Here is a 16717-nt window from a genome sequence, read left to right on the forward strand (position 1 = left end):
TTTTCCACATGTGCTCTACATGAGCACACATCTTAAACCAGGTCTCACTGGCTGGAAATAATATTCTGTCAGAGTCCACTGGATGTGGTTTCCCATCACAAGAATGCAAACATACAGTACGTCCACTAGAGGCGAACAGCAGGGACAGAAATCTCACACCCAAACTGTCTGCAGGGCTACATACCTCTAAAGTTGAATGACAATGTTGTTTTGTTTTCTTAATTTAAATGAACCTATAAAATTATGTCATATAATTAATATTAATATTTTAACATATTTAAAGGCTGTTACCATGTATTCTGTTTTCTTGTTTTTTGGACTGAGTCTTCAGCAGTGAACAGAAAAGGGTACAGTAAGTTAACATAATACAACCATAACACAACCATATATACACATTAAGAATTTGAGCTGAATGTTTGTTGTACATTTGTTGTTTATATATCCATCTATCTGTTCTCCTAACAAGTTGCCTGTACATGATGGGTTTGTGTTCATTTTTGTTTGCTTTTTGTTTTTGCTTTAGCTCTACATATACAGAACTGTGCAAAAGTTTTAGGCATCGTCATCATCATGATCATTTCATGTCATACAATCTGCAGTAAAGAGGAAAAAAACCTAATTCATATCAATGCTTGGTGGAACCAACCATTTCCTTTGAAACAGCACCAGTTCTCTTGGCAGGTAGGTTGTTCTTGGAGAACTTGCCACAGTTTTTCTGTGGATCTAGGCTGTTTCTGCATGTGTGGGCCTGTCACACACCTCCCTGATGGCACTGCATGATGGATAAGAATCTAAATATGTTAAGTGTCTTAAAACCTTGCACAGTACTGTTTATGTGACTGCTACTGAAAACCAGTCTCCTTCACATCCTAAATAATTTTCCCCTTTTTACCCCTTTAGAGGTTTTAGGATAATTAAAATCCTCTTATTTCTCAGGGTCTGACAGTATCATATATAATCTGTAAAATGGTTTTTCAGATATTGAGTAAGATTTTCCAGCCCAAGACTCCATATGTTAATGTTTACGCTCTTCTAGGCGTCAAACCTGATGTGTTTAGTGTGTCTGAAAACTTTGGGATCCCCACTGGAATTAAAAATCTTTGAGTTTTAACAAAGTGTGGCAGCACAGCATAGGTTTGCACTGACTGACCCACCAACAAGCTTTTCACAGTCGGGTACAGCAGGCCTGTAAATCCTACAGTGATGACAGTGGTGATGTTCAGTTTCTTCAGCCACTGATATAAACGGGGTGGACAAAATAATAGAAACACCTGACAATGCAACAGCAACACAGACTGCAGCCTCCAAAATGATCACAGTTTAATCAACACATCTCTGAAACACTAGCTCTGTGACAGAGGGGTAATTTATTGCAGGACTGTTGTGTTAGGCCGCATCAGCTTTAGCTAGGTACACCTGATAAACTGCTAACCGAGAGAGTTTAGCCACTAGCTAATTCACGTTTTGAAGTACTGTCAGATCAAGGAAAGCTCTTCATTTAGAATGATGTTTGCAAAAAAATTACACAAATGCTTTCTAAACCTCACTGGAAAAGCCTGGAGTGATTTGGCAGCATTTATTGCTTAATTAGTTAATTTAAATTAAGCAATAAATCTGTTGGACGAAGAGAAAACTGTTTGCTAGCTAACGTAGCTAGTTAGCAACGTTACGTTAGCTAGTTTTAAAAGTTTAACTTTCCGCTCTGAGTTTGAATTTCTGAGACATTTGTTTTGAGAAACTCTAATGTGTTGTTTTTAAATTGTGTCCGATTAATGTCGCTTTGTGTTCACATATCCAGCTTCTCACAGCCCCCGGACCTGGACACTCTTCCCGCCCCGCCCCCTCCGCTCCCCCCCGGCACCAACCTGCAGCAGCGGGGGCGACGTGGAGAAGTCTCGGTGCTTTGCAAAGGGACTTTCCTCCTCCATCTCCATCCGATCCCGCCGCCTGTTCGTCCCCTCCTTCCGCTCTCTCCGGTTCGGACAGCAACCATGGGCTCAGCGGTTCTCCTCCTCGCCTCTTCGCTCTTCCTCGTCGGGCTTTGCTCGGCGGGCTCCGACGCGCCTCGGGGAGTCGCGGTCGGGTTCGTCTTCGACCCCCAAGCGAAGTGCGAGCCGGCGTGCGAACACGCAGGAGTCTGCATCCGCAACAATACCTGCTTCTGCTCCAGGGGCTATGAAGGAGAGACCTGCCAGTATGGTGATGTTACAAACCTTTTGTCCGCCTTTATTTGAAGGTGCATTGAGTGTGGAGCATTTCCCCCCCTGTGTTAGAGAATATACCAGAAAAGGACCTTTCAGCACAATATTAGGTGTAAAGCTCCTCTCCTGCAGAAGAGCCTAACTCTTATGGAGATAATACAGTAAAGACTAATCATTCAGCATTTTTTTTTTTTAATTAATCGATTAATCGTTATGTCTAGAAAACTGCACAAAAAAAAGCCCCACATAATTTCCCAGAACATGTGCAAAATGCTGAAAATATCTTCAATTTGAAATGATATAAGACAAAAAAAAGCATCAAAGTCAGCAAGTATTTGGCATTTTTGCTTGAAAAATGACTGCAACAATTAATCACTTATCAAAGTAGTAGTAATTTTTTATCGATCAGTTGTTGGACTATTGCAGATCTATATTTTTATGCTTCCCCTTGTGTGTGTTTTCTTGTAACTTACATGGGTATATTGCAGAACCAGTGTGTCTCTTTACAGTTCCATATGTGCAAGTTATTGTGCCTCTGATTTTCTTTAAATGTCTAACATAAACACTGTGGTTGAAACTTTTGAAACCAGCAAATTTGAATATCTTGTATGTGTGTGTGTGTGTGTGTGTGTGAATGCAGCTAACTGTTATCCCAAATGTAAGAATGGAGGGGCGTGTCTTCGCCCTGGAAAATGCAGATGTCCTCCTGGATTTGGAGGAAGATACTGTCACAAAGGTAAGCAGGTTTATGTGGAGTGAACTGTAAATGAAATCTCTGGTTGATCCAGCAGTCGTTGACGGGATCCGTGGCTGCGTGATTTGGAAGATCTGGATGATTTGGAAAGCTTTTTTTTTTTTTTCCTGTGCACTTAATGTCATTTACATTTAGCTGAGCAGGATCCATACATTCCAATACGCAGCTGTCCCTCTGTACCATACATACATCAGATTCCTCCTGACCTCCAGTCAGAAAGGAGAGCAGCTAGATTTCAAGCTAGAAAGCAGTGCAGTGAATTTGCAGTGGAAGCATTTCCACTGGCTCAACCTTTATGTGCTGTTGTCAGTGAATCTATCAGGGCCATATCTACCAGTGAAGACGCTCATGTCATTTCCTGGGTATTTTTTTATTTTTTCTGTTATTTTGGGAATTTCACCAACCTGATGAACAGTTTACATTATACAAAAACAGTCAAAGACATATGGTGAGTTTTTAAAAAAAGATTCATGTGTGACTTTTCACACTAGGATTATGTCCCTGGTAGAGTAGAGAATTCTTCATAACCAACCTGAGGATAAATCTGAGGAGGTCACAAGAAAATGAACAGGACATAAACCAGAAAAAATCTTATAGGTTTTCTTAAATCCTTGGCTTTTTAGGAAATTTTCTAAAATAATTGTAGGTGACAAGGGTCTGTAAGTAGGCATTACTTCATTAAAAGGGTCAAAGTAACAAAAAAGACACTGATTTAGACAGGAATCATGACCAAGGTCTACGCTAAAATCAGTGTAACCCACAGGTTTAACTCTGTCATCAGCGTCCCTGCTGACAGGTGTGATCTGTGTCTTTTGGCAGTGACGTGTGACGGAGGATGTTGGAACGGAGGTGAATGCACCGCTGTCAACGGAGTGGCCAAGTGCATCTGCCCGTCAAGCTGGACCGGCTCGAAATGCCAAGAGGGTCTGTTTATAGCCGTATCTAATTACCCTATTAACACCAAGGGTCAAAGGCACCAAATGGAGCCGGTCTCCCATCTGGAGCTTCATCAGCAGTCGACCACTAAAACTATTTCTGAGGCCTTTGACAGTGGGAAGCAACATTCAGGCTGTCCCCGCAAAAATCAAATCTTAGTGGTTATGAAAGATATTTAAATTTCTCAGTATGTTCATGATGATTCTTGGCCATAAAATATTATTTCAGCTTTACAAATATTTTTAAAGGGGATGAGCCGCTTTGGAGGAAACATTATCTTGTAACATGCACTGAAGTTCAATGAACAAAGCCCACACAGTGATTCTAAGAAGGTCCCAAGTGTGTATGTAGTGTGTTCACACTGGAAAAGTAAAAAAAAAAAAAAAAAAAATTACTCAAGACACAGCATACAGACACAGCATGGTTTTTATGGTTACCACTGATGCACACTATTAACCCATGATGGATAAATGACATGAAGTAGCTGCTCAAAGTTAACTGTCATGTGGTGGGGATACAGCTCAAAAATAATATTGGAAAACAAACTGATGTCTGTTTTTAGCAGTGATGCTTCAGAGTTACAGTTTGACAACTGACGTGCTTCTGTTCGTATGTTGATCTTTTTGTACACTAACATCTATACTATAGCAAGTATAGTATGGATTTAGGACATGGCTTAATTATAGTCTACAGCCATGTTAGCTCAACTCATAGTGCTACTGTGAGCTAAATGCTAACATCAGCATGCTAATATGCTCATGATAGCACCGCAAACATGCTGATATTTACCAGGTATATTCACTAAGTTCACTGTCTTAATTTAGCATGTTAGCATTGCTACCATTTGCATACTAGCACTAAACACAAAGTGCAGCTGGTGGGAATGTTAGTTAATTAGTTTTGCATGTTGTTGGTCATAACCCAAAGTATTTGCCACACTAAAATCATGACCTGATGATGGCACTACAGGAGAAGTTAAGGGATCACTAAAATGATTTACAGTTATTGTGAAGGGGACATGAATGTCTGTATCAAATTTCATCACAGTCCATTCAATAGTTGTTGAGAGATGCATCAGTCTGGACTAAAGTGGTGAGCCAACCAGAGCCATGGCTAAAAATGTTCGATTTAAAACTAAATCAACGTATTTCATGTTGTCTTATGTGAGCAAGTCTGTAGAGCAGCTCTGCCTTCATCAAGCATGTGTGACTAATCTCAAGCTCAGCTCTGCTTCCTGACACGCTGAGAATGTGTCTCTGCGGTTTGTTCCCCATGCAGCAATTTGTCCTCAAGGCTGCAGAAACGGGGGAATCTGCGTGGCTCCAGGAATCTGCAGCTGTCCAGAGGGATGGCTGGGCGGGGCCTGCCACACTGGTGAGTTCACACTGGTCCCAAAGACCAAGCATTTTTCAATGCATCAATGCACTTTACAAGCATGATTTCTTTTGTCTCTCTTTGTCCCCTCCCCCTCGTTCAGACTCTTCTCAGTTTGGTCTTAAATCCCTGTAAACTGCCTACATCTCACTGAGAGGAAGAATGGTTCAGAAATCAGTCCACGAGAATGATATAAATTCTATGGAGGCATTTATTGAAGAAAATTTTACAACTCAGTGTTTTTCCAGATGTGACCAAACCCAGACAAGGAAACACTTCTCACCTCTGTGGCCAGTTGCTGGATTTGTGGTGTTAGGATTTACAACGTCATCAGTTGTAAATCCTTCCACATTCTCAGGTTTTAAGATTTATTATTAACACCTTTTGTTGTTGTTGTTTCCGTTGTCTGTAGCTGTGTGCACTCAGCCCTGCCTGAACGGAGGGAAATGTATTTCTCCCAACAAATGCCGCTGTCGTCCCCCTTATTCTGGCCCTCGCTGCGAGGAGAGGAAAAAGTCTCACTAGTGTGACCCAGCCGGGGTCACAGGTCAGTGGGGCCCAATCAGGGACTGAGGACACTCGCATTTTTTTGCTGAACATTGGTAGTTTTTACATTTTTTTTATCATGTGATATGTAACGCTTTTTTAAAGAAACATCGGACCTGTTTGATGTTCTCATTTGACTGTACAAACATGTTATGTTCTATATTGTAATTTGTGTCATTAAATGAATAAAACATTGAATTGCATGCATAATCAAGGCTTATTTAACAAAACAAAAGCACAGAAATAGGACATTTCCTTGATTTTGTCTCATGTTATTTGTACCACAGTGTAATCTGCTGCTGATAAAACAGTTTTAAGAAAACATAAACTCTAAAAGACGGCTGTTAATTAAATACACATGTTCAGTATCAGTGTAAAAGTATAACAGTCCATAACTTCAATGGGCCTGATCAAAGAATATATTAAAGAAGGCAATAAAGAAAAAAAACTAATGACATTTTTGTTAAACTGCAACACATTCATATCAATGTCTTTAGTCTAAAACCAATTACTGATGTGAACCATCTAAGTTAGGCAGCATTAATAAGGTAGACTTTAAAATTTTTATTTTACACTATTTTATTTTTCTCTTAAGTGAGCAACAAACAGTGCACATCAGTTTGCTAAAAGTTCAACCAGGCTATAATTTGGCTAAATTGCAAAAAGCCTAAAACTAAAAGCTCGCTGGTAATAACCTACACCTTCTAAACGAACCGTCTCTGAAACTGATCCATTTGTCATTTACTGACTTGACATGGTACTGTGCAGTAACACTCGCACATCTGTATAAAACCTCTGCTGATGAATTGAACAGATGTGTTGCTTGTAGCCTTGAGGTAGTGATATACAGGGACAAAAAGACAAGTGCAATACATCAAGTCCCTTTGTTAGCATTCAAATGTGCACAGAGCCACATGTGTCACCAACACAAAACACACACACACACACACACACTCATACATACAACTTATGGTGCTCTCTTCTTGCTTTGTGCATTTTGTAGCTTCTTTTTCTCCATTTCTCATCCGTCCTCCATCATGCTTGTGATGCCTGTGAAGGTGTAAAATAATTTCAGTTCACATACCACAATTTATCAACATATTCAAGGTGATGGAAGCCTTTCCTCAGTATATTGCAGTACCTATCAGTGCTGCATTCAGCCGAGCATCCGTTTCTTTGAGATAAATACCCAGCGATGTTTGAAAAACCCAGAAGCTTGTTTAACATCACTGATCACTGTTCTGAAGGTATTTTCTGAATCCTCAAAGACTCCTCTCACATTCTGGATGAAAAAACACTTCATCTGTTGCACGATGAAAAATACTTGTTTCCCAAGATGCAGCTCTGTTAAACAAGTGTCTGGGTCTTTCAAACACCACCAAGTATTTATCTTTAAAAGAATCTGATGCTTGGATACAGATGTAAAGCTAATTCATGAGAGGCACCAGTGGGGGTGCAGAGAGCCTCAGAGATAGTACAGCCTTCAACCCTGTTTAGCAGTTCTCCCACTGAGCTACTCAGAGCCATGTAGTGTATATGACGTGTCACCCCAGTGCTGACCTTTACTGTGCAGGTGGGGCCCTTGTAGCCTTTCCGACAGTGGCAGTAGTCAGGGAGGACACACCTGCCTCCGTTCAGGCAACGCTGTTTACACACAGCTGAGGAGGGAATCAATATTAAAGGATCCTGTGATTATGTATTCAAAAATAAATCAAAGCTGTGAATATCCTGGTAAAAGTTTGTTTGTGCAATCCCGACAACAAAATGGAAAAAATAGCAATAACAACGGTAAAAACGTCAAGTAACTACTGTAACTTAACTCAAGAGCCTCTATATTTCTGCATTGCTTTATCATGAATACACTCACGTGTTTGACATTGAAGGCCTTCCCAGCCAACGGGACAGTGGCAGGTGTTTGGTCCGACGCACTCGCCGCCGTTTTTGCACTTTTGAAGACAGACAGCTGCAGTCAGATCAGAGAGGAAGACGTTAATGCAGTCTGCAGCAGCTGGGGTAGTGAAGTTAACACAAAAACTACCACACTGCATCTTTGCCTCGGCTGCAGGGGCATCCAAAGCCAAAGATGTTGTAAATGATGACAGAAGTCCGTTGTAACAACAGAAAATAGTGAAACAATACAAGCTTTCAGAAGCTCAACATCTTTTCACTGGTACACTCCTGCAATCCCAGGGCGGGAGAGTGGCGACAACATTCAGCGGTTACTGAATGTGACAGAGAAAGGAGGAATCATTCAGAAGTGTAAAGCAATAGGACATGTAATCTCTTATATTAGGGCTGGACAGTAAATTAAAATATCATCAAAATCACATCCTGACAAAGTGCAACATCCAAACTGCAGGAGCTATAATTTTTTTGTTAAACATCAAATGTGTCAGAACAGACCATAAATGAAGCATTTTGGTGCTGCAGACACCCCCAGACTACAAATCATATTCTCAGGACATAGAGGAACATGTTTGTTTGGTACACACCCCAACAGTGGAAAGACATTTTCAGAGAAAATGACCATTCCAATAATAAATAAAGACTGAATAACTTAATAAAACTAGAATCCTTAATACCTCAGATCTATATCTAAATCACTATATAACAGATAGGCAGTAGTCAACAATAAATAAGACTAAAATAACATAATAAAAACAAAAAAAACTTAATACCTAAGATCTATATCTAAATCACCAAATAAAGAAAGTGACATAGTTTAAAAACAGAGCAGCAGTTAATTTATTTATTTGCACCGGCGATGCAAGGAATAATAAGACAATCACTATAGACACGATTGCATGAATGCAATGCAAGTATGACATATTTTGTTAAATAAATATATGTACATTTATGACATGCAAACTGTCACACTGACAAAAAATTATTCTTTTTTTATTATTTGAGTTACTAAAAAAATCTTAAGATGTGGCAGCTTAAGAGGTCTGGAACCAGGCTAATAATGGCCAACTCTAAGCCTGAACAAGTCTGTGCAGGTTTATTACTTGATTTTAAAGCTAAACATGCCACTATACTCTAACATATACAGTCTGTGATTTTTATATCACCTGTGATACATTTAGTGTGTATAAAAACATGGAGTCACTCACGTATGTTACACCTCCTCCCTCTCCATCCTGACGCACAGGAGCATGTGTTGGGTCCCACACACTTGCCTCTGTTCATGCACATCGGCTCACACACACCTGGAAAACATTATTTTTTTTTCCAACTTATTTGGATTGTGAGCTGCCAGTGGCACAGATTACTTCAACGAGCCAGCGCTCATCTATGCAGCCAGTGAACTCACTTACTCTTTTGACACCTTTTTCCTGTGTAGCCTTCGGGGCAGGAGCACACGTTGTTCCTCATACACTGACCCCCGTTCTTACAGGGAGGACTGCACACAGCTGAAACACAACAAGATTCTACTGTGGGCATTTCGAGAGGCATTGAACGCATGGAAAATAGACAGTTAAATCTGACATACAAAACACTGACCACATTTTTAAAGAAACACTCCACATGTCGAATGGAAGGAATACAACAGTGATTGCAATGAAAAAGCATCACATCTCTCCTCTCAGCCATCCCACCCTGATGCTGGTGTTTTAAACGGAAAGCAAGCCCTTTAGCTGGGTCTGTGTGAACTTGAACTCTGACCACTTTTTGTAGAGGGGAAATGAAGTAAATCAGCCTGCAGGGATCAGTGAATGATCACAATATTATAAGTGAAAATAAACCTTCCACACTGCAGCCTGTTTTAAAGAGAGAGAGCTGGCAACATTTACTCTTTAAATCTGGTATTTTTATACTAAACACAACAAGAATTCACTTTCCCTATGATTTCATTCTCTTCTTTGAAACAGCCAACTGATCATCATGAGATACTCTCCATAAACCCTTCATTTAAACCCAGAAATGCCCCAAGGCTGGGCAGCTATTTCAGTCTCAGTGGCGTAACTTACTATCAAATGTAAAACATGATGCGCACAAAGGAATAATTAATTTACCAAAGAATGATGAAGTAAAAAAGATAAAATACAATCAGAAAGGGACCTTCCTCATATCAGAGGTAAAGAGAGTCAATCAGAGTTTCAGTAAAAAGTCAGTAACAGCAAATCAATAAATGTTGAGCCTCATCAACCACCTCAAAGATCCTGCTCTGATCTTATATCGGCTGAAATGGAAACAGGTTCAATTTAAAATTCACATGTCCTCTCAGAGGTGGAAGAGCAGAGCAGTGAAATGTGTCCCTGTGATATTCATTCAGGACAGTCTCACCAATCTGACACTGAGAGCCATAGAAGCCGCTGGGACAGGCGCAGATGTTGGGCTTCAAGCACGTTCCTCCATTCAGACAGACGGGGTTACAGACAGCTGCAGGGGGAACAACAAGCTGCATTCAGATCCAACACATCTGGACTCGTGTGCTTTAAGATCCGACTGGAAGTGCGGTCTGAGAAAACCTCCAAATGGAGACACTGTGTTGTACCTGAGTTGCATGTTGGTCCGTACCAGCCGGGTTTGCATCTACAGACGTCAGGGGAAACACACTCGCCTCCATTTTCACAGTGCCTGTTACACACCACTGAGACAGACACGTGATTACACACACTCCTTAGTGAAACAACAGAAACTTCATTAAATGAAGGAGAGAGATGGCAGCAAAGCATCAGCAGGGGAGACACAGAGTGTCTGCTGAGCTCTGTTGGTTTGAGACTTCAGACAAACACTGACTGCACAATATGAAATATGTGGACTTACTGTATCTTAATTACATGTGGACCTCTGAAACTGGATTATGCACATGTTTGGCCACCCCCTGGACAAATTATATATTTTGTAGACTTTTGAAGTGAATAGAAGTAAATACAGCCCCTGCAGCATAAACAGATGTTTTCTATTTTTCATTTGATGAAATGAAAACAGTGCATTAACATTTGAAGAAAGGCTCGTCTTTCGTGTCTGTTTCCTGCAGGGTGCTGCATACAGCTGCAGATGAGACTATAAGTTCTACAGGGCTCCTCTTATGTGCATGTGAATGCTCCCAAACTAAAGGAATCACACAGTTTGGGAAACACTTGTTTCTCGCAGAAAGTTAGATGAGGAGATTATATAAAGCTACAACCAGCAGCTGATTAGTTTAGCTCCACATTAAGATTGGAAACAGGGAAACACCTAACCTGGCTCTGCCTAAAAATAACCACCACCAGCACCTCTAAAGCTCACTAATAAACACGTCACATCTCGTTTGTTTAATCTACAAAAACCAACTACAATTACCGCCTCATGGTTTTATGACTCCACCACCATTACATCCTTGTTTATCCAGAGTCATGTAAAATATTAACCATTTGTGTGAAATTTTGCTTTGTGAAGTTTTGAGTATTGGCTAAAAATAGTTTTGTGTGGTCACACCGACCTTGACCTTTGACCTTTGACCTTTGACTAAAGTCTAATCACTACGTCCCTGAGCCCAAGTGAATGTTTGTACCAAATTTTAGTCGAGGCATTACTGAAATATTATGGCCACGAGAATGGGACGGACGTATGTATGTACAGATGTACAGATGGACAACCTGAAAACAACAGGCCTCCAGTTCTGGCTGTCGCCGGCACAGAGCCATAAAAATCCACAGGTTTTCTATCAACTTTGCCATGGCAACATGACTCTAGAAAGTCACTGCTCCCTGATGAGAAATGGCAGAAAACAAAAAGCAAAAAGTTGCCAATTGTGTCTGCCGAGCTCTGCAGGACACTTTAGACACTCACTACAAAATTATGAGCTTCAGAGGTCATGGTGGCCAGATTTTATTTATTGGACAGAGCCAGGATAGCTCTTTCCCCCTGATTTCAGTCTTTATGCTAAGCTAAGCTAATTAGCTGCTGGCTGTAGCCTCATATGTTATCATTCTAACTCTCATTCCTTTAAACTCAGCACTTTCAACTCACAGTCGCTGTTTAATCTCAGTTATTCTGGCAGACAGAATCACTGTCAGCCTCTTCACAGACTCCACTGCTGCAAACACATCACAAACTGCTTCACCATGTCAAAGTCACTTAATAACATCTCACTGATTTCACATCTGGGTCCCACGTAGCCGTAGGGGCAGGTGCACAGGTTTCTGGCCAGACAGGTGCCTCCGTGCCGACAGGGCGGCTCGCAGCTCGCTACGCGCCGACACAGGGTTGTAAACAACGCACAGACAAGACACTCGTCAGTATTTAGTGAGCAAAGTGTGTGTGTGTGTCAGCATGTTAGACAGGTGTGAATGTGAGCTCGGATTACCTTCCTCGCAGGTGGGCCCGCTGTAGCCCGCAGGACACTCACACACATTAGGTTTCACACACTTCCCCTGGTTCCTGCAGTCGGGTCGACACACGGCTGAGAGAGAAGAGAAGCGACAGCCCTGATGAACATTATGAGCCGCTGAGGGTAATGAGACGAGCCCTCAGACGTGGTTTAATGGTAATGTGTCGAGACAGTGTGCAGAGCACTCCACGATCTCCTCTGCTGAAACTGTGTGCGGGCTGCAGAGGTTCACTGAAGTGTAATACGATTTAATGAGCTGGGTTTCATTAAACAAATCGCACTCCGTCAACCTCCCGCCCTCCCTCTCACCTATGTGACAGTTGTATCCAGTGTAACCCTCTTTGCAGGTGCAGGTGTTGGGCAGAGAGCACTCCATGTTCCTCCCACACTGATACCTGCACACAGCTGCAATAAATCACAGGCTTATTTGAAGGTTTCCATCCATCACAGTATGACGTTATACTGCTTAAATGATCACAGCAACTGCACAGAACACTAAGCTGAGATTAATGCTGAAATAATTACTCAATTAATATCAATTAGTACAACGGGGGGGGGCGCTGATTTCACAACATAACACATTATTCATTTTGAGAATTGTGGGATGAAACGTTATTTGGAAATTTAACTTTAGTTCAGTACTGAATTCCTGGAGCCTTTAATTAAAGACAATGACAATGTTTTAGTCACTGAACCTGAAGTTAATATACCAAAGATTTAAAGGTTACAAATTCACAAATTTAAGGATCTCCCATTTTCATGTTTCATATCACTGTAAATTTTGTACCTTGTACATATATAAGCAGATTGAAGGAATCATTTGATTCCATGGAGCCTGCAGACTTGCAGTAAGCATTTGCAATTTATTAATTTTAGTTATTAATTTTAGTTTGTTTTTTTTATTTAAAACCATATGATTAACTGATTCACTGAAACAACAATCACCAGATTGTTTGAAAATAAAAAAACAATTAGCTGAACCACTGATCAAGATCCTGTAATAGTAACACACTGAGGAAAATGTGTGTATATATAGTGTGTGAGCTGATTGAGTCGTCGTATTGCTTTAATTAGAGCTTCATGTAACTGAGGCTCTGATGCAAACAAAAACATCACTGTGCACAAAAATGACTCTCACAGATGTGCTAATTACAAAGTCAGCTTATTGCAGCAACATTATGTTCTTCCTGTCTGCCAAACATAGATAATTATTTGTTTTATTTTGTTAAAAGTAGGTTTTAAAATTGCCAAAACACACTATATTATATCAAGATAATTTTAAGTGAAGTGTATATTATACAGATCTGAGACTCTAGGACAGGAAACCTTTGTGTTTGTTGGTGTGATGTGCAGCCAAAAGCAGCCAAACCCTTTTCAAAAAGTCTTAGTGCCGCCAAATCAGCAGGATCTGATTTACACCGAGATAACTTCAAAGAGCTGCTGTTGGGAATTGTTGGGAACAGTCATGATAAAAAAAGGCTTTACTTACTAATAATATTGTGTAGATGAAATGATGAGATTTGTATTTAATTTACATACAAGTGACACAAAGAACTATTATTTTTTGCCTCCATTTATGGGCATCTTACCAGCTATTTTACACAATAAAAATTCTGGTTTTTGTTGCCATGTATTTCTTTGCGTGGACACACAGAGAGTTATTATGAGTAGTTCTTTTTCTTGTGGTTTACCTGTCACTGCTTCTTCGTTCTATATTGAATGTAAATAAGTTCATTTGTATAATTTGTACATCACTCTTGAACATTTGCTTTGCTGCCAGTGTCACTACCTTTACATGTGATTCCGTCCCCGGTGTAACCGTACAGGCAGCGTCCACACCTAAAGGACCCGGTGGCGGTGGGCTCACAGGGGACACCGGGGAAGCAGGGAGAGTCGGCACAAGTTATTGGGTGAGATGGCGACCCCCATTTGACGCCAGTGATGAGGTCGGGGGTCAGCTCCACCTCACTGGGCTGACCTCTGGGGACGATGGGAGCAAACACCCTGTCTGCAGTTTGATTCTGCGGGGTCGCTGAGGGAACTCTCCTGATGGTAGAGGTGGTGGCCTCTGGTCTCGTCCTCCTGTCAGAGGTTCGTCTGGGTGATGTGGGAGACGACGAAGAAGAGGAGGAGGAAGAGGAGGAGGTGGTGGGAGTCATTTCCTTGCTGGAATTTGATGTGGTAACGTAATTATGACCATCTGCTCCGTTGGCGACTGTTCCCTGACCTGTAAAACACTGGAAGTTAGAGGATATGACTTAAAAAATAACACTAATATATAGTTGTGATTTATCAGCAATAAAACATTCAACACTCAATCAGGCTGAAATGACATAGAACTTTAGTTTTATTTAGATTTTACTTGTTTTAACACACAAGTAATAAAACTACTTCATTAAGAAATATTTTTTAAGCAGCCTGTACAGCCTGATACTGCATCACAGCAATGGTACTCAACTAAATATATGTGTGTGTGTGTGTGTGTGTGTGTGTGTGTTTGTGTGTATGTAAATATTGTGCATCCACACACTAGATGTAAAATGAATACAGGAACGAAAAACAAGAACGGATCCTACATTGAAGCTCACATTTAATCTATTTTCACACTTTGTTTTGATGTTTAAAATAATATGGTGAAAATTGATGCAACACTTTTCACTTATCAACAGAATTTTCTACTAAAGAATAAACCTTTGTTTTCTTTGGTTTAAGAAACATCTACAAGATGAGGTTTGAGGCATTTTCTTTTCTTTAAAATATAAATAAATGTATATGTGGTATTATTGTGTGTCCGGTGATGAAATCTGTGATTCATGATTCATTCAAGCTGCAAACAAAACCTGTCACATCAGAACAAGTGTCCAAATAGTCTGTCCTTTTAGTTTACATGCAGTTTTTTCAAATTCAACATTTCATAACTGTATAGCGCAACACAGCACAGAACGTAGTCACTGCTGTCTTTTCACCAACATCCTCACCTGTTGTTGTGCATGTTCGTCCGTTTCCATGGAGACCGGGAGGACAGGGTCCACAGACAAAGCCTGCAGATACATGGATGCTCTCAAAACACTGAACCCCAGGGTGACACGGCCTTCTGCTGCACGCTGACGCGCCCGAGGGTTTGGGCCTCGATGAAATCTGCGGTACTCTCGACAGTGTGGTCTCCACTTTGGCAGTAGAGTCTGTGTTACCTTGGAGACAGAAGGACAAGAGCAACCTTTAACTGGACAACAAGAACTTTCATATCTATGTAGGGAGCAATCAATCCCAGAGATCACCACCTTTACTTTAGCAAGTGAAAGAACTGATTTTCAAAATAAAATCTGAGGAAGACGACTTACGAGTGCATTGTTTTCCATCACCGCTGTACCCGTGTGGACAAACTCCGCAGGTGAAGGAGCCCAGTGTGTTGTCACAGCTCACACCAGGGAAACAAGGCTGAGAGACGCACTCATCTATATCTTCTCTACATGTACGGCCTGAAAACACAGCAAACGCCAAGTGGTAAACATGGGAAAACTCCACAACTTACAAATAAATAAATAAATAAATTTGCAAATATATATACACCTGTCATTCCAGGTGGGCAGATACAAGAGAAGGAGTTAGGGCCGTCAATACAGCGGCCCAGTCTGCAGGGGTTGGGTTTACAGTCATCAATGTCCACCTCACACCTTTCCCCTTTAAATCCATCCAGACACACACACAGGTATTCCCCGCTGCCAACAGGGAGGTTGACGTTGGTTGCACAGGAAGCTCCGTTCAGACACTCACAGGAGCGCACAGACACCTGGGAGAAACAAATTTTTGTCATTCGTTATTTGGACGACAGTCACTGAGGGTTGTGACCTAAAACAATGTTTTGGCAGATCAGCGTTTACAGTTAGACTTCCTTTATCCCACAATAACCCCTGATGGAGATACATGGACATACTTATACATGTTAGAAAAAAGCAAAAGAAACAACCGTTATATTTTTGGTACTGAACAAATCCTTTAGTATTAGTTAAGTAATCAGTTTCTATCATTATAAAGACGAAGAGAAAACTAATTTACACCACAATGATTCCTGTCGTGCAGAAACTTCACGGATTAGAGGACAAAACTATCTCTTTGAAATTGGCAGACAACAGCCCCCACACTTCAATTTCCACAGATCTGTTCTTCACGTAAAGCTAAAACATTTTTTTTTTAAATGTTCATTTAACGAGATCTAAAACAGAGAGGATCAACTCTGATATAGAATTAATAATTTGTTAAACCTGGTCCAGTCCCCAAAGCACTGTCCCAGTTCAACATACTGCTACTGTAAAGTATGTGCTGTGTTCTAATTTTTATTGTATAATTCTGCAAAGTTTTTGCAGTTCGTAGTATACAAGAGGTCAGTGCACTTCACCACTTTCTGCAAACAGGAGATGATACAAGATGATGGTGCGTGTCAATCAAACTGCTGCTAAAAATAAACTCCATGAAGAAAAAGGAAATCCACATTTTGTGTTTTCCGTTCCTGTGGTTGTTTTGCCATCACTGATAATTATTTTAAATGTTATGCAGCTTTGAGCAGTTCCTCTATTTCCTGCCTGCATT

The 16717-nt window shown here is 40.7% G+C and overlaps 2 protein-coding genes across 3 annotated transcripts in view; one reads left to right on the forward strand and one right to left on the reverse strand.

The window, feature by feature from the left end:
* The first annotated feature begins 1214 nt into the window (after window positions 1-1214).
* Window positions 1215-6060, forward strand: seraf (Schwann cell-specific EGF-like repeat autocrine factor). The gene is made up of 6 exons (XM_071470375.1): window positions 1215-1362; window positions 1799-2199; window positions 2842-2937; window positions 3775-3879; window positions 5170-5265; window positions 5678-6060. The coding sequence occupies exons 2-6, from the start codon at window positions 1992-1994 to the stop codon at window positions 5788-5790; spliced, it is 618 nt and encodes a 205-aa protein (XP_071326476.1). The 5' UTR covers window positions 1215-1362; window positions 1799-1991; the 3' UTR covers window positions 5791-6060.
* A 311-nt stretch (window positions 6061-6371) lies between these two features.
* Window positions 6372-16717, reverse strand: part of vwde (von Willebrand factor D and EGF domains) — a 30059-nt gene continuing 19713 nt past the window's right edge. For both annotated transcript variants that reach the window (XM_071470372.1, XM_071470373.1), the window contains 14 exons: window positions 15701-15920; window positions 15472-15609; window positions 15109-15321; window positions 13920-14357; window positions 12440-12535; window positions 12107-12202; window positions 11893-11988; window positions 10310-10405; window positions 10099-10194; window positions 9129-9224; window positions 8925-9020; window positions 7679-7774; window positions 7372-7469; window positions 6372-6861 (listed from right to left, as the gene is read on the reverse strand). In XM_071470372.1, coding sequence (XP_071326473.1) covers window positions 6847-6861; window positions 7372-7469; window positions 7679-7774; window positions 8925-9020; window positions 9129-9224; window positions 10099-10194; window positions 10310-10405; window positions 11893-11988; window positions 12107-12202; window positions 12440-12535; window positions 13920-14357; window positions 15109-15321; window positions 15472-15609; window positions 15701-15920 — 1890 coding nt within the window. In that variant the 3' untranslated portion in view covers window positions 6372-6846. The remainder of the gene's footprint in view (window positions 6862-7371; window positions 7470-7678; window positions 7775-8924; window positions 9021-9128; window positions 9225-10098; window positions 10195-10309; window positions 10406-11892; window positions 11989-12106; window positions 12203-12439; window positions 12536-13919; window positions 14358-15108; window positions 15322-15471; window positions 15610-15700; window positions 15921-16717) is intronic.

Source organism: Trachinotus anak, unplaced genomic scaffold (assembly GCF_046630095.1).
Source record: "Trachinotus anak isolate AG129_WGS33_773 ecotype Australia unplaced genomic scaffold, CSIRO_AGI_Tana_v1 ptg000032l, whole genome shotgun sequence".
In the NCBI taxonomy this organism is placed as follows: domain Eukaryota; kingdom Metazoa; phylum Chordata; class Actinopteri; order Carangiformes; family Carangidae; genus Trachinotus; species Trachinotus anak.

Bases quoted from the DNA above. Each gene is read 5' to 3' on its own strand.
- seraf (XM_071470375.1), top strand. From the start codon at position 1,992: ATGGGCTCAGCGGTTCTCCTCCTCGCCTCTTCGCTCTTCCTCGTCGGG. The intron at 2,938-3,774 runs GTAAGCAGGTTT...GTCTTTTGGCAG, and splicing joins AGGAAGATACTGTCACAAAG to TGACGTGTGACGGAGGATGT. The intron at 5,266-5,677 runs GTGAGTTCACAC...CGTTGTCTGTAG, and splicing joins GGGCGGGGCCTGCCACACTG to CTGTGTGCACTCAGCCCTGC.